The sequence below is a fragment of the Opisthorchis viverrini genome (assembly GCF_000715545.1).
Source record: "Opisthorchis viverrini unplaced genomic scaffold opera_v5_56, whole genome shotgun sequence".
NCBI lineage: Eukaryota > Metazoa > Platyhelminthes > Trematoda > Opisthorchiida > Opisthorchiidae > Opisthorchis > Opisthorchis viverrini.
The window spans coordinates 440,910-461,786 of NW_008751713.1; the positions used below are offsets into that span (position 1 = coordinate 440,910).

The 20,877-nt window shown below is 43.7% G+C and overlaps 2 protein-coding genes across 2 annotated transcripts in view; one reads left to right on the forward strand and one right to left on the reverse strand.

Annotated features, from left to right (window-relative positions):
- Window positions 1-6,333, forward strand: part of T265_03791 (hypothetical protein) — a gene marked incomplete at both ends in the record, with an annotated part of 7,642 nt that extends 1,309 nt beyond the window's left edge. The window contains 2 exons of the mRNA XM_009168362.1: window positions 5,489-5,755; window positions 6,121-6,333. Coding sequence (XP_009166626.1) covers window positions 5,489-5,755; window positions 6,121-6,333 — 480 coding nt within the window. The remainder of the gene's footprint in view (window positions 1-5,488; window positions 5,756-6,120) is intronic.
- Window positions 1-8,751, reverse strand: part of T265_03792 (hypothetical protein) — a gene marked incomplete at both ends in the record, with an annotated part of 26,678 nt that extends 17,927 nt beyond the window's left edge. The window contains 2 exons of the mRNA XM_009168363.1: window positions 176-645; window positions 8,301-8,751. The remainder of the gene's footprint in view (window positions 1-175; window positions 646-8,300) is intronic.
- Between the last annotated feature and the right edge of the window lie 12,126 nt (window positions 8,752-20,877).

Below are 20,877 nucleotides of genomic sequence, written 5' to 3' on the forward strand. Positions count from 1 at the left end.
CATATTGACCTCCAATAGTTGTGGGACTAACTGCAGGATGGAAGCAAGGTGGCATTCCCAAGTTACACAAGGGACTATATTCGAGCGGTAACTGTGTCGCAAGAATAGAGGAGAGATTAAGCCCCTCGTGCGATGAGCGATATGGGTTATTCGAAACGGTAGATAATTTGCTTACCATTGTGATATCTCAGGACGCGAACTGAACGTGGATAACTGCTGCAACACATCGGAATACAACCGACTTGCTTCAAACGACCGGGATGGGCCAAAATCACATGGTAAGGGGATACGATTTTGGAATACCGGATCGCTAGTCTTGTCATCGGGCTGAGTCCCGGTCTGATGACATCCTTCCTCGGCTATATTGTGCACAAGCTCTTGGTCATTTTTGTTAGACACCTTGGATCTTACGTTCAGAAGTTGATGGGAGGATGGCACTGCATTCGAGTCATTTTCAGTGGTTGGTCGTGGTTGGCGGATGCCGAATGTCCCCTCAAATTGACGTCTCTGCTTGAACGCTTGGTTGATGAGCCGAGGACCACAAACGGGGTCCAGTTGCCAAAATGCACCTTTCCCTCTTTCAGTGCCAGAACGAGGTACGCGAATGAAGTATCGGTTCAACGATAAATTGTGCCGAATAGAATTCTGGTCAGGTATGGTAAAAATACGGTAATGTATTAGCCGATGTGTGCAAAAGAGGGAACTAGTACGAGTTGGGCAATATTTAGGCAATATTTATTCATAACATCGAGAGTTCTAAAAACGACTCAAATATATGGTTCCAAAAGAAACACTTTGGACCTTACTATCTTAATTAGGATGCTAGGTTAGCAAAGGGAGACATTATACGCTTGCCAGAAGGAGTAACGCTATGCTCGCACACATTGGCGTCAAAATTCTTGGGATTCTTTTCCACTTCTCATTCGGATTAAAAGTATCACATTTATCCAGAGTGTTGCCGGAATAGATGGAAAAGTGGGAAACTGAAATATGATTTTTAAAGCGTTCGGAGTGAAGGTCGGATGAACAGGTTTGACGAGAACAGCAAAATAAATATGATCATTCTTCGAAGAATACTGAGAGCGCTCAGCTTATGGTGAAATCACTTTATACAACGGGTGTCCTCGGTGTTTAAACTTAATTAGAGCTTGAGTCCTTACCGACCTGCTTTGGTATCTGACATGTATGAAATATGATTTAGCGCTTTACAGTTACTGGGAACTGACAAAGAGCCCCCAGAAATAGGTAGCTTAATCTGTAAAGCGAACATCGAGATAATTGGACGTTTAGGAGTGTCCACAGAAAAAAGGTACTTTCCGTGGTCGTTCGAGTTAGTTTTTATCTACAAGCAAATGTCTACGCGTTTTCATCTAAACCTACGTCACGTTGTATCAACTATGTCCGTTGCTGGTGCAAAATTTTATGCTCAATCGGAAGCGTTGTCAAAGTCTCAAAACAACTGGTCTCAAAAAATTCCATGTTTTCAGCCGAACAAACAGAAGCCGGCATACTTCCCCTTGTGATAGACAAATTTCGAGACATCGTATTTGGGATTAACGCGGGATCAATGTTCACTGTAACGCTACTGGCAATTTCAAAGAGCTGATAAAGAGAAAATAAATGGACTACTTTTACGAAGCATCTGTCTACCTACTTGCTACTTTCCATGCAGGCCTCTTTCAATAATAATTTGCATCCCCAAGCCTAACTGCCGAACTGATGTGGATGAAATTCAACACAGTAGCATTAAAATCCTGGATCAACCAGTCTGCAGCGATAAACCCATTCTTGTTCTCAACAATCAACTGCATGCATGTGTGCTTCTCTCATCCACCACTCGAAGTTGGTTTGAATGGTTATCGCGTCACTTATCCAGCTCGTTTGGTCCCTTTTGGAAGGAGGTTCTACATGAAGACAATCACATAATGAAGCAAACTACCTGGGTTATTCGGAAGTCTGCTAAAGCACTTTTGTTTTTGGTCTAGATAGATCCTAACGTGTAGTCAGTTGAGACAGGTTCATCATCTCACACATACCCATGAGTCTCCGTACCGTCGTACTACTAAACTACAAGAGTGTCCAGTTGAAGCAACAGCGACGATTGTACAATCTTGAGATTCTGCCGCATGGTACAGAACCTAGGTATACTATCCACAAAACAGGAAGGAGTAAGTGTAAAACTGTATTGTGGCGTGGGCGTTTTCAGTGTATTAAGTGACACCGGCTCACATCCTAATTCAAAAACTGCGAAAATTGGAGTCGAAGCGAAGTTCTCGAAGGATAGCAGCAAGGACGAGAAGACAAAAAACAAATGGTGAAGATACAGAGCTCTGGTTCTAGAAGGGACAAAAAGCAAAGTAGTGTTTTCAGCAAGCGCAAGCACCTCACCTCCATATCAGATTGTTGTACAATAATTCAATGCGTTTCTGGTACATATCGGACACGAGTATATTTCTACACCATAGATAGATTTCTGTAAACTCATCACATATGGTCGAACTACTATTTCTTCCACCATCAATTGAATGGACGTACAGTCGGTTTTGACTAAACGGCTCCAGAATGAACGTTAATATCTAACTCTACCTATGTTATGAGCAACGCATAGCTAGGTAGTCTTCATGGCGGGGGGTTCTAGAAGACACCCAAGCATTATCAGATCCAAATAGGTTATCTCGACTTTTTATCTGAGAGAAAAGATGCCAGTCTGTGGTTAGTTGACCGTTACTAGAGTGGGACCAGTATATGGGGTTAGCTGTGCTTAAATTCGCACAATGGAGCAAAAACCGAATCAATAGGGCACAAATTGGTGTTGCCAAGGTACAAAGATAAATGGTACGGACGTATCTGCGTTTTTATTTGCAAACCAAGTTACACTACAGAAGATGGAAATTTTTGAACACTATCGTTCAGCTGTAGCACCTTTCGGTGCCTAACTGTCATGCTACTAGAAGGAAGCACGGGAGCTTGGATATTGCTAGGTTGCCCAAACCTAGATAGAATTTTGAACACCATCTTAAGGTCAATCTTGTTCCGCTATTCCATTAAAGCAATGCTTCAAAACTCCCCATTCTATATCCTTGTGATAGTCACACCATCTTCATCCCGCCGACAGTACAGTCTTCGTTTTTTTCTGCGTCTTAGCGTTTCAACTCACTGTTAAGATGGATTAACCTTGGCTGTGGCTGTGACCGACTACCGCGTGACAATCGCCATCTTGGTGTTTGGTCACTCACTTCATGTATCCACAAGATACGTGTCATGTCTGACCACTCCTCCAAAACGGTACAGTGTTGCCACATATATAGCAATAGACATCGGCAATATGAACTAAAATTTCGAAAACGATGTATACAACGCAGAACCTCTGGCTGCCTTCACAGGTTGGGGCATAATGAAACAATAGACAGAAGTGTAAACACTTGGATCGTGTGCTGCTATCTGAGATAGATGACGCCGTTTGGATGGCTATCATGTGATACCGATCGCTCGAGTGTATTCGTCAAACTATGTATGATATTCGGCACTAATTCCATTGTTTCTTGCTATTGTGAAGGACGTATAGTGTGATCCCAGGAGATAATAGTTAGTTGGTGAAATGATGACAGGTTTTCGTTCAGCGGAATATATTTTGCGAAGGAGCCGTATATTTTCTGTTTCCTCAAACTTGTTGAGCTGTTCAGATTTACCAGCTTTGGTCACTAGCTTGTTTAGAAAGCTGTGCCTAACAGATACACTCAAACAAGGCGAAAACACCGAACTGAATGAGATTTCGCAGCTTCGAAACAAAAGTGTGATCATAAAATGGTCACGCAGCTCCATTTGGCCTGAGCATATGATAGGGATTCTTAAACACAACTAAGCATCCTTATACTGTCATCTGGTATCTGGTATCGACACTAGCGCGCGATTGAGCGGTTTATACTTTCTGAGACAAACCATTTTAGCGTGATCATTATTCAATCATGCCTTGGGATACGTCACACTTAAGTTGCCCACCTGATGCTCCTGCGTAAATGTCCATCAGATTGACTCGAATCACACGCTTATCGGACACAGCTGTGTTCCCACGGCACTGTAGTTTACCGAGTGTGCTAAAAAGTACAAGCGACGCGTACTGTGGGAGGCTGAAGCACTGCATCTGAAGTGAGAACGTGGTCGAACTGACGGTTACCTGCAGTAGCCAGATGAGGCTCGTCGGGTCCTGCGCAGATATACTGATATTTTTATGGAATATGAAAGATAAGGATCAGAAAGTGTTGCGAGTGGTAGCATGTGGAAGAACTCGAACGATACTCATATCATCATCCAAATGGAAGGGGTTCGTGGAAAACATACGCTTGGGCAATTCAGTCTCACTTGCATTTGTGGCAACATTTTGTGAAGAATATCGCTCACAACAATGAGAAAATTAAATGCGTACACTAAGAATTTCACATGCCAGATGTGTCTGCGTCAACATTTGAGAGTTTTTCTCTGTCTTCTTAGTGTCAACCAAGTAAGGTTAAATTCCCTTTGAAGCTGAACATGAGAAAATGAGTAGACGATGCCCGGGTATTGGAAGCAGAGAACAAGTAACCCTAGTCAGGAATATGAACAATAAAGCGTTTCCACACGCAGATGTTTGTCCAGCAATCCGGATGACAGGCTACTGATCACTGGGATAGTTGTACCTGGCTTCGGTACTATTGGAATAAACAATCCTTACCTGACATAGAAGAGCAGAACGAGTGAAGTTTTCTGGAATGTGATGTTTGGAACACCATCCCCCATCTGGACTGAGTATAGGTAGTGATCCGTAGTCTGGTCTGTAGCCGAATTGAGAACCCAAAAAATAAACACTCTCCCAGACTTCGGCCATCTTTTTTTAATAGTCCCGACCTAAAGCTGCAATGATCTTGCGGGCTGATTGAAACTCAGTTCCTCAAGGTTCCATCATGCCAGGAAGGCCAGTGGAGAGCAACCCGACGAAGAACATCGAGTAAACGTAATACCAGGCAGTCTGGAGGGAAAAACATACGTTCCTCTGCGATAGGAGTGTGGAGGTAGAGAAGCATTTTCCTTAGATGACCAACATGTCCACATTTATGGAAGCAGCGATGCTACTTTCTCACAGGGGGGGGCGGGTTAGAAAAGGTCGGCCATAAAAACCACACACGCCGATCATCCAACTGTTGACCGTGACCGCCGGTGCATTATTCAGTAAGGTAGAAATGGTTTTAAAACCAAAGAGTCTGGTGCTTCTCAAAAGGCGCCTGCTGCGCGCAGCTGAATTAGGATTGAGACAATAATACCTTACTCCCTGTTTACTGTGGCCTGGCCGGCTCCCTACAGCCAAGTAGGTCAGACTGTTGAGTCACAAACTCAGGGAAAGGTCCCCCAGGGAAACATTAGCGACCGCTGCCCCGCGATTCTGACTCTAGAGTAAGCGGGTAGGGGCGGGGTCCCCGAACAAAACCCAACATAGTCTCACTGCCTTGTGGGTCAGGCTCTTGAGTCGAAGGCTCAAAGCGGGGTACCTCAACCAAACCCCCTTTCTTCGCCTTGGCCAACCGGGAAGTATCATTCGCCCGTGCTGCCTTTCACCCATCGGCTTTCCCTAACACTCCCTCCCATCGAACGACGCAGCGTGATCAACCCATCTGACAATCCCCTGGCCATAGATCGGTGTCTAAACCGTCACCCAAAAAATAAACTAAACCAAATTGATTTGCAAATGAGTGTATTTCTCGAAAACAGTCCAATTTGGGTTCAAGTAAAACATAAGGTTGACGGAAACTCGGGGGCTACGCCTGGCTGATGAGCCCCAAGAAGAGCGAAACCAGTCGTGGGCTGTCGAAGAGTTTTCAGCAACCTTGTGAATAGTTTCCTTTATGAAAAATAACCACTTGCTAACTTCAAGAAATCTGATCCATTTTGCAACCTTTGATGTACGCATCCAATGCCAAATTGAGCAATAGATATCTCATGCTGAAACCTTGCTTCCCCTATAGGTCACTGTATTTCGTATGTTCGAAACACGCATACAAGACCCCACTTTGGTTGCAAACTTGAAGCCGCTTGGGACATGTTCACATGTTCCTGAAGTGTGGAATTTGCACTCATCCCCAAGGCTAAAAGTGTCTTAGTGGACTGGATCCCAGTAAACAGACGTCAGTATGCTGTACGGTTTTTCTGGCTTCATTAAGATCAATGCAGGTTGATGCGGTAAGTGGTGTTTGTGTGTCGTATCCGCATGCGCCCCGACAACCAGCAGTTCTGAGACTGAGAAGGACGAGTTTTATCAAGATCTGTTACGGATGCTTCGGTCAGCAAGAAGGACGGTTGATATGAATGTCCAATTTGGATGACTAAACCTGGAAGAAGCATAATTAGCTGGGAGATTCGGAGTCGATGGTGAGTGTACGGTTAAGTGCTGACCATCATCTGTTTCTGGTCAGCGCGAACTTGAAACATAAACGCTCACAACGAGATATTAGGAGGCCACCAACCGCAAAACAGTCATGGACTCAAATGGACCCTGTCACTATCAGTTACCGATGGGGAGTTTCAATTGAGGATTGTCGTTCCTTCTAGGTAGGCAACTTGACTCAGATCATGCTATTGTGCGACCCCGGCATTACGCTTGTGAAAGCAGAGAAGTTCCATTCAAGTTCGACAATTTTTAGTAGCTCAAGAGTATCGAGCTGATCCGGCTAGAAATCTACTGGGAACGAAAAGTCATGAGGATGAATGAGGATGGTTGGAAGCGGGTTAAGGAAGCTTTGATTTCAGCTTTCATAACTGTTTGTCCAAACCATCTAACTCGACCAGATGAACATTAGATATCACCGAGGTCAGAAGATGTTCTTTTTTCCGGAAAAGCCAGACCAGACACTAGCGACTGTAATGGTGCACGCAAATCTCTCGAACATCGAGTAATCAGGACCATAAACCCCATTTCAGCTTCGCGACATGAAAACAACGACTACTTTCCCTCTTTTCTTAGAGAAAAACATCTGTGGGCTAACAACAATTTTACCCAACTCTCATGCTTTTAATGGGGAACTTCCGTTCTGCACAACAGGATTTTCAATCAAAGTTCCATTTTCGACAATTTTTAGTAGCTCAAGAGTATCGAGCTGATCCGGCTAGAAATCTACTGGGAACGAAAAGTCATGAGGATGAATGAGGATGGTTGGAAGCGGGTTAAGGAAGCTTTGATTTCAGCTTTCATAACTGTTTGTCCAAACCATCTAACTCGACCAGATGAACATTAGATATCACCGAGGTCAGAAGATGTTCTTTTTTCCGGAAAAGCCAGACCAGACACTAGCGACTGTAATGGTGCACGCAAATCTCTCGAACATCGAGTAATCAGGACCATAAACCCCATTTCAGCTTCGCGACATGAAAACAACGACTACTTTCCCTCTTTTCTTAGAGAAAAACATCTGTGGGCTAACAACAATTTTACCCAACTCTCATGCTTTTAATGGGGAACTTCCGTTCTGCACAACAGGATTTTCAATCAATGGTAAACGCTGTACTAATGCACATTGCTCTTCAGATGATCATTTTTTATACAGGGCCTTACGTCCAACACCTACGACAGTTTCCACAGTGCAACTACCGCTGCGTGAAAGGGTTATCAGCATCCAGCCTGACTCTCTCGCACTGCATCAAGCAGGCTATAACTGTAAATGTAATTTTTCTAACGTCGCGTGTTATAAATAGGGTAATGTTTAACACTGAGTTTCAGGACACTCATAGGCTATTGCAAAATGCAACCAACGCAGCTTCAAGCTCATTTTGGTGAGTTATTTCCACACATACACATGACAGACCCAAGGTAAGAAATGTTCATCCTTCGAAGATAACGTTCGTGACACAGCGTTTTCCAACCACATTTTCTCAGTGAAGAAACAATCCTAAAAGGGATATTTTTCAGTCCCAAATTGCTCCCAGGGAAACTCCCCGAGTGCAATGCTCAGTGGCGAATGATTACACGATGGTTAACGCATGCCTTTATTTCACACATAGAAGGCACGGACTATAACACCAGGTTGTGATAACTGTTCGCAGCCTCAGCCACTGATAAGAACTAATCAATCGATTCCTGTGCCCAAAGGTGGTGTCAGGTGGACATGAAGCAAGTTAGACGGCTATCCAACCATTTGGTTAATTCGCTTCACATTATGTCACTAGGTAGTACAATGAATCCACTGAGACAGTCATCCGACGTCTCAAATAGCAAAAACGACCCACATGGTAGCAACCGAAGAGACAATAGATTCGGCCTGGATTTTCACTGCACTTACCTGCCAGCCTTTCTCATCCAGTTTGTAATACGGGAACTTAGTGCCTATGTACGCATATATTCCAGACAGCGTCAATCTTTGCTTGGGTGAGGAAGCAATTGCCTGAATAATCAGTTGAGCATAAGAGTAAGGTGGTTTTCGTTGCTCAGTCCCGGGGTCGACTTCAGCCAGACTGGACTGAACAAACTCGCGAAGCTCGGTATCCTCGCGCTTCTCCAGACTACCTGAGCTCGGTGAATCAGGCGTCCAAATGGAAAATTGATCAGTCGGTTGAGACGATTGGCGAGTACTGCATTGCGACTTCGGTGGGCTTGAATAGGAGAGAGAAGATTGGTCACTCTGATGATATTGCCGTAGCGGGACTTCTTTCACTGCAGCTGAACGAAAAAGAGATCAGATGAATGAGCTCAACTTCTATAATTGTTCTTTTACTCTATCCTTGGTAAAGTCCCATAACTGCTTACAGCCTTCCCACTGCTAAATACATCGCTTTACATCAAAATCCGATGAAGTTGACAAACCAGCAAAGTACAAACTTCGTGCTATATGGCCTCCTCTCGTGTTGTTTTGATAAGAAAGTTTGACTGTCAATCGCATCCCAACAGATCTTGTATACTTGTATGAGATAATGTAGGAGAAATGGATGGGAGTCAGTCAATCAACCCCCTAGACAGTTAAACCGTTTGGTGTGAACAACCAGCAGTGAACAGTGTGATCTACGTAGCTGGTAGAGTCATCAAAAGTGGATTCTAATACTCCTTTTCAGAAGAATAGAAAACGTGCCAAGGGTTTTTGCATCCAGCTCACTAAGCTCGTTGAAAAACATCTACCTATTGGGACTACTGGATATATTCATGAGGCTCATAGGCGCCCATATAACAACCGAACCACAATCTTTTGATGAGACATTTTGGCTTTGCATTTACTGTCTGCATCATACATGATTCATGATCGAACCAAACGGCCCCTGGAACAATAGCGTATTAGCACCCGTTGGTTAAGCACATCGGATAAACATAACGTGTTCACGTCTGAGCGGTGTACCACTTGGCCGACGACCCGAACCACCACCTAGTGACCGTTTTAGTTTCACATGTCGATGGGTACCCGAACAAAAAATTCCGGTGTACTGACCCTAATGCACGCATGCCACAGTTTTACTTACAAGTCCTGAGGTTACGGTTGCTCTCACTCTAGATCTTCTCGTCCACATTCAAGCAGCCGGCGGCACCAGCGCCGTCATTACTAGCCCAAGCGTCCGGCCGTTTTTCATTTGACTAAACCGACAGTTTCGCATGGAAGAAGTTTGCGACGTGCAGCGCGGTTACAGAACAGCCCGAATACAAATGGGATAGCAACCGAGATCGGACTCAAAACGAGTGACCTTCAGGAAAAGCAGCCTGGGAAACATGACTGGCACTCCACCTCAAGGTTGTTCATCAGTGGGAAAGGTACCGTGACCGTTTGAATGCGCAAGCCTACCAAGATGAAATCAGACGAGGTTTTCCAAAAGTAGGTCTGCTGAACGCACCCTGTGCTGAAAGTTGTGTGTCTAGGCTAAGCCAGGTCATATGCGACCCCGTAGTGGCAGTTCTATGGTGAATCCGCAAGACAGTCGTTTGAGCCCACCAAAAGCACTCACCTAAGGAGAGCCCTTTACCTCGTCCTTCAGGAATAACTCAGGTACCAGCAATATTCAGCTGTCCGAGTAAACACGGTCGAGGGCAGCCATTACAATGACAACTCCAGATGAACGCCTCCAAGCTGACTACGGATACCCATCCGGATAATCTGCACATGTCCAGCTCATTGTAACGCCCTTCGGTCTCGCTCTGGACAGAACTCTTCCTTAGCATTCTATCCAGGATCAGCAAGGGACCCAACCTTTGGAAAACGTAATAATGTATATTCACCCGCAAGAAGCTGATTGAGTTTCTACCCAGACAGTTCTGAAACCTGAATGGTAATGGGACACACCATGTAACGCTGAACCATGCTCTACTTCACGAGTATGATTTTAGTCCAGCGAACAACAGGAGTCATTGTTTAGGTTTAAAATAACCGTATATTATTCTTCCTACGTAGACGATCTGAAATTCACTAGAGTCGGTTGGTGAGCTGATATGTAACTAGATGGAGAAAAGCTGCCATGTGAGCTTCACAAAGCTATCCTGTTCAGACGTGCACATCAAAATAGTTAATCAGGTTCTGAGCTGGCAAGAGACGCGGCAACTAGCACTGTCGGACGGTAGCCGAAAACCCAACTAGCTTTTGTTTCTTCAGCTGGTCTAAAGTGGCCGTCTGCCGACATTTTATTTCCGAAGCACTTAGAATCTCAACGAACTTTTGCAGCTGTTGCACGGTTGATCACTGCATTTGAGCCTATCGCAATGTCCTGATACGCTCTTTACTGACGAAGTTTCTGAGACTTTTACGATTGCTATGAAAATTTGAGTGCTTCCATGTGTGTGCTGCAACGAGCGATAAGCAAGCCAACAAACAGTATGATGTTTGATTGCATAAGTAGCGTCCGACACAACCAGCTCCAGCGTCACATCAGACGATCTGCACAAGCCAAATGGCGTTCTGGTTAATAAATCTTGCTCCCTTTGGGTCTATTTCGGGATAGTGGGTGGTTTTCGTCCTCTACCCCAGATTTTTACTTACGTAAACGTATAATGGTGGGCGGCATACAATATACTACTTATCTCCGGGAAAATACGCAAACGAACTCAGTAGACACCTGGTTTTGGTCTAGAAGCTCTACAACTGAGGTGATGGGTAGGTTCTGTTCGGTCTTCCGTACATAAAGGAAAAATCAATTCATGTATCATCCTGGGGGACATTCCTGTATTGAATTACTGTAACAGGTAATATTACTCTTCCCAGTAGAGCATCGAGGCACCCGTGTGTTTGAATACTGATATCATACTGTTGATGATGATAACGACGATCACTCTTCTTACAAGCAAACCTTACAAGCGAAAGCCAATTGGTGGAATGAAGTGTTTTCATCGCCTGCAGGGAAAATGACGCAGAAATCAACAAGTGACATTTTTGGCTTCTCGAACGACGGAGTTATCACGCTCATCCACTGCGAACTCCACAAAAAAGACCTCATAACATTGAGCACGACCGAATATTCACCTATCGCTTTGAATGCCGAACGGTAGAAACACCACTTACACAGTATTCTATCAAATCAACACGTTCCCATCGACTGTACTGGACTTGGTTTCGCCGTCCAGAATGAACATACGGTGCCATTATTGCTTAGTTTACTTCGACTACCTCTGGTGCCATGCGTTTAAACAAGTCACATACGGAGCAGGGTAATGAAACTAAAACATAGTATGAAGTAACATATGTCAAATTGGTATTGGTCGTTTCTTGAAAGGCGACACCAAAGTAAACAAAATGAAGCACCGATCCACTATCAGACGGATGCTAGCCCTCATCACATATGCACACAAGAGGTTCACATACGGCTCACCATAATGCATATAGATTAACTGTTACGTTTCCCGCCCACACTATGCAGAATGGCACGTCCAACTTCAAAGATTGGCCTACTGCTTTGTATCAATTTTCATTGTTCATGATGTTATATCAGAGGACACCAGTACCATAAATGATCCAATTTGTGGCATTCATCCAAGTTCATACCCCGAGGGCGTAAAAATTACTCGTTGGTGATGGATGAACTTGATCACGAGTACTGAGGGACATAATACAAACATATTACGTTGCTCTAATGCGTAAAGTGCGGGATTCTAGGGATAATGGGTAGATCGCTTCGTCACAGCACTGTTCAAAAACTCTGACACAGTCTAAGTGATACAGTCCCGCACACTCACTTCTGCGAAAAAACGCCTTCTCGATGAGACATTCTGGTATCTCCTAAAGGTGCTTCCTCGAGTGGTGGGAAGACCTTGTCCAATCATCTATATGTTAATGGAATTACATCCGTTCAAAAACACAAGCGGAAATACACTGAGTGTTGATATCTCTTATTTCACAATATGCTGAGGTTGCGCGCTTAGCATTCACGGTTGAATTCGTAAGCAGTGTTACTACTCCCAGGTTTCATTTTCAGGTTAACGGCGAAATGGTCTCTCAAGTGGCTCGTACCTCAAAGCACCACAGATGTGACAGTCAGTTGTTGGAATGATCAGCCGATTGAAAGCACTTTCCTTAATCTACCGCACCAGCGTCATCGGCTTGAAACGGCTGGCTAGATCTGGTAGCACCTAATTTCCGTTTCACACGGTGTGCGGGTCTGATTGAGTAAGCTTCTTGACCAAACAAACGATGGGGTTTCCGTGAGCAGGTTGAAACAAGATACGTGAAAAAATCAACTTCTCAGTAAGGCTGCGCGGAATTGGCAAGGCACTTCACTTGACCTTTTTGTCCCAAAGGCCAACTGAAAACACGTCCTTACCTGAATTGAGTGCAGCACCTTGCCCACAAATGTTTTAACGTCCATTACTGGTGGTGAAAGCTGAGGTGTGCAGCGGCATGATTGATTTGCCTGACTAACTTTGTTGTGGAGTTTGTTCAACCGACACTTCCTCCTAGCGAAACTTATCAAGTAGTTCCATACAAAAGTAGACTCCTAAATGTCATAAAAGAATAGTTCGATCCGAATTTTTTATTGTGAGAAACAAGATGACTTCCATATGTAGATGTGATACACTATTTATAGGGCTGCTGAAGATTCTTCGACAGCCCACGACCGGTTTCGCCCTTGTTGGGGCTCATCAGGTAGGCGCAGTCCCCCAGTTTCCGTCAACTTTATGTTCTACTTGAACCCAAATTACACGAAATTAGCGGAATACACCCATTTGCAAACAAATTTAGTATTGCGACAGACTCACCTGGAGCCCAGCTGAATCTCTCGTTTATGATGTCTTAAAGCAACTCAATGTCGCTTCTAAAACGAAACTTGTCTGTAAATGAGTATATTTTGCTATGACTTCCAGTTGTGAGACTCTATAAAGAAGTAAACGGTATGCTCAGCTGACAAGCGAAGTTCGGATTTCGAGAGCTCCCGTGGAAACTCCGAGGATCGAAGGAACACTTAGTTCAACAGGAACACACTCTATCAGCTGATTTCGTCAACATCCCGGTCCTACTACGACTGGATGCCCCGTTGGATGGACGTCCAACCTACATTAATGCCCGTAAAGGTTTACTGACATCTACATGCAAAATGTTGCCTCTGTCATAGAGCCACGCCAAGTGAAAACAGATAATCTCTTATCACGCTCATGTGTGCGACTTGAAAAGAAATACAGGGGTTTGGGAATGACACTAATATTTGACTGATGCGAAACGTTGTATTTAGGCCATCCTGGGAAGTCGTCTTCCTTCAATGAGTATCCCAGGAGAACTACTGCCCAGAGCAAATGCCCGACCCGTTCCTATCACTTGACCAGTTATCATCCTATCTACTGACTGTGGAGCAGAACAGAACGGGAGATGTCTTAACTGTTTGACAGCTAAATACTTGGTGAACTTGAGTACCTCTGTTTATGTTACATTGCTAAACCGAAATAGCTAAATTGAAGGCTAAAAAATCACAAACAACAGTGCAACTGATCAGTTCGATTACAAAATGTGCTGCCTAAAAAGTACACATGAAGAAATGAAACAAACTAAGTATTGCCTGGCGTTAAGGTCTGAGCTGAGATATCCGCTCCAATGAAGAAAGCAACCAATGGACATTTTAAAATGTGTCCAGTATTTTGAAGCGCAGATAAATCCCAGTAGAGTACATCTAACAGAAGATGCGCATGATAGACATTTCACACCATTAGAGTTGAACTTTGGTGGAACGAGTGGTAACCACAGCTTCCGAATCTTATCATGTGCTTAAAGGCGTCATTGTTCATACTAACCAAAAGTAGGAGGAAAAACTTCGGCCGATTTAATCCCATGCAAATGCTAATCAGGGATCATGGCTACTCATTCAGCGTTAGACAAACTCTGAATGGCGGCTCATTTCATTCTGTACATCGCCCATAGACTGGTGTGCGAGCATGCGAACTGTGCGTGAACTGGTCAAAGGCACTTTGAATCAATCGGCCGAATGATTTATTCCACAAATACCTCTGAAACACTAAAATACTAGCAAAACATTGGTTTCATGGTACGCAGTTCACTGATTTGAATGATATTATTCAGCATGATGTTGCCCACACACGGTCACCAATGGTTCCTTTAGTTTACTGATGTCACCGCGGCGATTTAATTTTTTGTAAGACGGGTTCTAGTCAGTAATTTGCAACGGTGTCTGTGTGCGAGCCTCATTCACCAGTGAGAAGGACAACATACGGGGCACCGTTTGGAACTTCAGGTCACAGAGAAACATCTTTACGTTAGCCTTCACGATATCGACTTGCGAAATCAATGACTTGACAAGTTTCCTAAAAGGGTTGCTGGTGCTTCTTCAAAGACAGATTTCATAAGGTTTCTAGATGCATATATGAAATACAAATACGACACGAAGGTATGGTGCGGCGGTCACTCCAAATATCTTCAGACTTCTCAGATTACCTGAATTACGGCCACGCTTGGTGCTCTGCGCTATGATGGAGCTAACAACTGTTATCCCCCTCTGCACATGAATCTACATGCCCGCCCGTCTCACTCATTGTAGAAGGAACGCGATACGCCTCTTCCACGTTGCTTTCCTACGACGAGGCACTGTCGTCACTGGAATAAGCCAAAGGCGGTCTGAAGAAGGAACACCAGTAGATATTAAAGCGAAAACACGGTCCTTTATGGGGAACCGATCTGGCTCTGAAGAAGCGGAAGCAGCAAGAAACTTCAAGGAGATAAAAGCCATTCGGGTTTTTAAGTGTTATGGGGGGAATGATATCATAACTATTTTACCGCTTCGTCAGTGTTACTTTTAATTTTCGATGCAGAGTAATCTTCTAGGCTGGTTGAAAACTCCGTCACCAATATAAGGACGCACTAGTACCTCAGCATTTGCAGCAATCTTGCCACACTACCCTGTTAAATTAAATCAGGTGAGTGTGGTTCATTAGCTTTGTTCAAGAATGGCTCACTTAATATTTGCCAGTGAAGTAACCACAAGTTGGACTGAATGTTTAGGCTGAAGCTCAGCCGAATTTTCGCCACGTTAAACATAATGATCATTGATTGTATTACCAGACAAGAACACTGGTTCTTCAACACAGTAAAGCTCTGTCAATTTACTTGAATAAGGCTTCATAAACGGAAGAAGAAAGAAATGGCATAAAGAGGGGACAAAGAGAAATCATTGGGAGCTTTATAACTATTGAGTTTTCATGCGATATTCTATCCCATGTTTCGAATACGATAACATCATTCTGTAGTTTAAATGCGATACGCCCCAAAAATGATGCAACTGAGGTATCCTAGGCCGAACTGTGGCCAGGTGCAGTTGAAGAGATATCGTCTGGGTGGAGGGACATGTTATCACCGGTGCTCATGACATCAACCATTTCAGGCGAGTTAACAGTATGGTCAAAAGTAATTCCAGGACCCTATTCGGTTATACAGGAAGAGTTCGGAGTGAAGAGAAACGCTGTAACGCAAAACACTGCCACCATCCCTCCAGTTTGGGGCACTGTAAAAGTTCTTTTATCAGATTGAGGGCCCACAGCAATGAATCAGGAAACTCAGCACATCAGGGGAAAAGCATCCGTAGAATACACCCCGAAGGTAGCCAGGAGATATTTTTCGAAAAAAGCATTACAAAGGTTCGAGCTAAAGTTTCAGGCTCGGGTTCAGTAGTGCGGAAAAAGCGTTTTCGAAATAGCTGAAGTTGAGTGTATAACAGAAGGACGTTAAAAAATTTCAATTCCATCCTGAAATTGAATTCTTCTCAGACTCAGAATGTAAAGGGGAAGATAGGATGTTTATGCAAGCCATGGAAGAATATTCCGATGTAAGCTCTATGGGCGATCGCCCTCGACCTCCATAAAATACGAAACCAACGCTTATGTTTAGCAGAAAGCGAACAAGTCACTGCACTACTGAGTCAGCCTTGAGCATGCACCATCGTGACACACGAGAGATACTAGAGATACCTCTGGATATGGGAAAATAGCCTCCTGACATTGGTTCTGCTGTTAGTCCCATGCACAAAAACAACGTCGCACTTAAAAGAAACAACAGTTCTAGTCCAAACTTTGCGTGTGTAACATCCGAATGATATCATCGTCATCAACGTGGAAGGAACCATTACAAGGGAGCACATGCAAGGCCCAAATCCATATTCGGACATTCAAAGTCAATGCAAAAGAAGTCATAAAATCAGTGGTACCCTCGGTGAGCAAGATATGCTCCACTAGTTGGACACCTGCGAATAATACACGTTCTTGGCGTCTTTCCATATGACTACAGAATCGACTTGTTCTCTCTCGCTTAGGCACAACACGCATACATGTCCGCATGTATGTCCGTATATAAGGACGGCGGGACCAGCACAAACAAATCAACGAGTAACAAGCAGGTCAAGCATGGACCACGTGACGCATGATAAGCATGTCCAAATTGGGGACGCTGTCCACACAAACACCGAACCGTAGCACTTAAGTACACTTCCGACCATTGTTAACCATGAATCAAGAAATCTAAATCGGGATCATACCATTAGTATGCAAGCTAGTCGATACTACCCTAGGCACCACATATCAGGGCCGATTGATAAACCAAAGTACAAGGAAACCATTGTAGGTTAAATCTGGATATGGGTTAAGACGCTCTGTGAATACAGATGTTCCAAACTCCATGTTCCTATGGAATAATAATTAGCGGATTCCATGTTGGCATACCGAAGATGAGAATAATGAATATTTGAGATGATGAGGGGAAGTGTTGCGGACTGTTTAAAGGTACCCCGCCATAAATCCTGGATACATCGATGGATGAGTTGACCACAGTCGCGATCACCGGTACAGGGTCCCCGTGATAAACAGATACCCCATTAGAAGAATCGCTCTGGAGACAAACGACTGGGTGGAAAGTGAACTGTTCTAGGAGTAGCCTTTTTTCTGAGGCATTTCCACGACCAAACATATACGTCCAAGCTAGGAATAAGGTAAAAAATATTCAAAAAAAAATTACCTGCATCGTTTTATAAGAAGTGATGGTAATCCTCAGTAGAATATCTTTATTTCTATTCTGTTCATTCGTGTCTGGTTTGCTTAAGACGGGGAGAACGTAGTTCTGTAACAGGTAAGTTTATCTTTGTGGTAATTATTTCTGGGGTTGGTGAGATTTCCGCTCGAAAGCGATTCAGCTGGCCCTTTTGGCCGGTACATACAGGAAAACTGTTAGCGAGCTGTTTATCCGGAACGTAAGCATATGGAACGGACGCTAGAATTTGGTTAGTTAGAAGGATCCCCTCGTTCCTATGCATTTTGAAAAGACGCTGAGTACCTCACGATAGGCGAACACTGCTTAGACATGTCGCTTGTGTTGCACCATGGCAGTCGAAGTTTTATTGCTGACATGTCGACAGGACGGAGACAAAGACCTCCAGAAAGTCGGCAAATTATGAACCAACTGGTACTTGGGCAGTGTTTACTTTTACGGTTCGTACAGACACATGACAGATGCCACTCAGCAGCGCTCGGAAGCCATACAACTACGCAGCCAACTTCTAAGCCTCGTAAAACCAGTTAAACGAGAACCAAATCCGCACATTTGTTTGGCATGGAGCTCACTTTTTACGTACTTAGTTTGAATAACAGCCACATTTGTCAAAAAGACACATGTTGCATTAGTATTTTCGCTTCTACCATGCAGATAAGGGATACTTCAAAAAATCAGAATCATCCTGACCAAATTACACAGATAAATGGTTGACAAGTGATATTTCAAACCAGTATAAACTTGCACCAAAACAGAAGGGCTGCTCAAAACTGTTTTCAAACAGCAACGGGCTTTTTCACCAAGTACACCACTTCTCATCACCAGTGTATTTAGGATGACTTCTCAGTTCGTATCACTACCTACTTGGAAGTCCAAACGAAACCTAAGTCAGAATGACAGATCGTGAAAATCAGTAAGAATAAGCAAAAAAACGATCACGTGGTCGTCAGTGATGTGGATGGACTTCACTACGATTGTGCTGTTCCTGAAATGTTTTCACGGTTTAAAAATTCAGTGCTTCAGAGATCCTCTTTACTCATAGGTTGACTAAGACGCTTCAGCGGATCCATCGATAGTAATAACTCTGAAACTGTCTCTAGTACCTTCTCAATCTTTGTAGTGAGTGACGCGGAGAGTGAACAGCGTGTGAACGAACTTGAATACATTTCACGAGTCAGTCGGTGCACATAGAAGCTAATCAAAGTAGGGAAAAATCGCCTAATAGACTTTTCGTTCCGATTGTATCTCCTTCGTTGTTTTGTCACTCAGTGGGCCTCCAAGGACGAAAGACGCATCCAAATCGAACTGCGTGTTCATTCATGCCGGCATCTGATGATCCATTTTAGAAGGTGTGCTCAGAGGATAACCAAGAGCTTGACATAGTTCAGACTGATGTTCGAACGATCAATACAACCAACTACACAAGTATGCAATCACTGAAACTAGCGGCTAAATTTGTTTCCTGCCATTGGTTCTGTACTGTCCGACTCATAAACCAGAGTAACGGGGTCTGGTTTTTTAAGAAACCGAGATTAGTACCTCTTTTACTCAAGATCACCCAAGACTGCTCAAAAAAACAGCTTTCTGGCTAAAATACTTAGCATTTGATACCACAGCGCTCATTATCTGCAACATACAAGAAGTGGATGCGTCTTTTTACGGTATGTTGTTTTCACTTTGGAATTCCTGGCACAAGGCTACGATCTACTCAAATATGTACATTCACTTATTTATGTCTCCATCAAAAATCCCTAATAAAGGGGAGCAGTTGAGTCATAATCAGAGAGAGCCCGCCGTATTACGTAGCTCTCATCCAACCAAGGCATATACATTATCCGAGGGAAACGACCAAACTTCATTCATCAGCAAAAGCTTGCCTTACGTGAAAGTCCAGTGCGTTTTTCATTCAGTCTGCCCCGTGTTTTGGTATAACCGTCTAATTAATCAACCTGCAGAGAAGAAATTCTCACAGAGATGGAAGTTATCCAAATGATGTTAACTGCATTGTAGAACCTGATTTCTGAAAAGCCCAGCAATATACAGCGCCCGGACGAAATGTACACAAATAGGAGACTGAACGAAGATTCTTTCACTCACCAGGCAAGCAAACAGCACAGCACTATGGTCATTTAACCTATGGTAAGGTTCAGGATAGAAATCTTTTGTTGGGTCCTACTCCGTATCTAGCCAGAAAAGTTCCAACCAGCCGTCTGAGATACAAGCCAAGTATACTACACCGCTGGAATATAACGAAAGAAAAGAACTCACATATGTCAATTTATTCCTTTTACCAGGAACCATAGGACGAACAAAGATTTGGAAACTGTGCCATCTGAATAAACTTGTCGAAACCTAGATTTCGGGCACTCTGTACACGTTTCACTTGAAGCTCCTACCCCAAAGACAGAATGAAACAGTGCAGCCATTCTGTAGGACGTCCAGTAGGTAAACTTTTAGTGCACAAAGATAAAAAATTGGGTTGTCACTGACTGAATAAGTGAGTTTCCGTGCTGAAATAGGCTCATCCTGTCGGTAAATTCGCGGCATCAGCACTGTAGGGATCTTTTGAGAGCTGCTGGTTGATGTTTCAGCAGTTCGAGTATTCAGGAAAGTCTACGTACTGTTCGATAAAGAACACCATACACATACACTCGTGAGTAACCACACTCCATACTTCATCACTATCAAAATGAAATCCCTGACTTTCTTTCGGAAAATCATCGTGGGTGAAACTTGGAATACAATAGACAAATAGGATTAGGCTGTTATAGTTGTCAAAATTCTGTTGTTAGTTGCGAAACAGCCAACTGAGATGCTGCCAAACTGGGCGTAGTTGCTTAGCTGGTAATTTCATATCGTTTGAAAGCTATTGGCCGTGTAGTATCGTGAAACGCACATTTGCTTCTTGACAACTTCATTTATTTCAATACCTGGGTCGATTAATGATAGATGAGTTATACAGTATTTCGGACGTGACTCATAGAATTCTGAGACAACACTGTGAAGGTAGAATGTCAAGACAAAATCAGGTACTGTGGACACCAATGGACTAATAGAGCATTAAAACGGCTTGGTTGTGTATCCTTGGTTGCGTGTCCCCTTTGGTGACCTATTTAAGCATACGGATAGCGAATCTCAAAACGAAACTCATAGCATAGAATATAGCAAGTCATGTAGCAATGGTGTTTTGGCGAGGATGAGTAATTTTCAAGTGAGAGTGATGTGAATACAGAGGCTACAAATTCACCCGACGCCGTGTATCTGAAAGCAGTGATCCCTTTCAGGTGCGAACACCGACTTTATCCATTTCCTAAGCAGTGTGGTCATCTGATGTGGAGTGCAATAATTAAGTAGCCGGTGACTCCTATTCACTTCTTGGGTAGATTGAGTCAGCGATGTTTCACAGCCCCCTCTTATCTCTAGC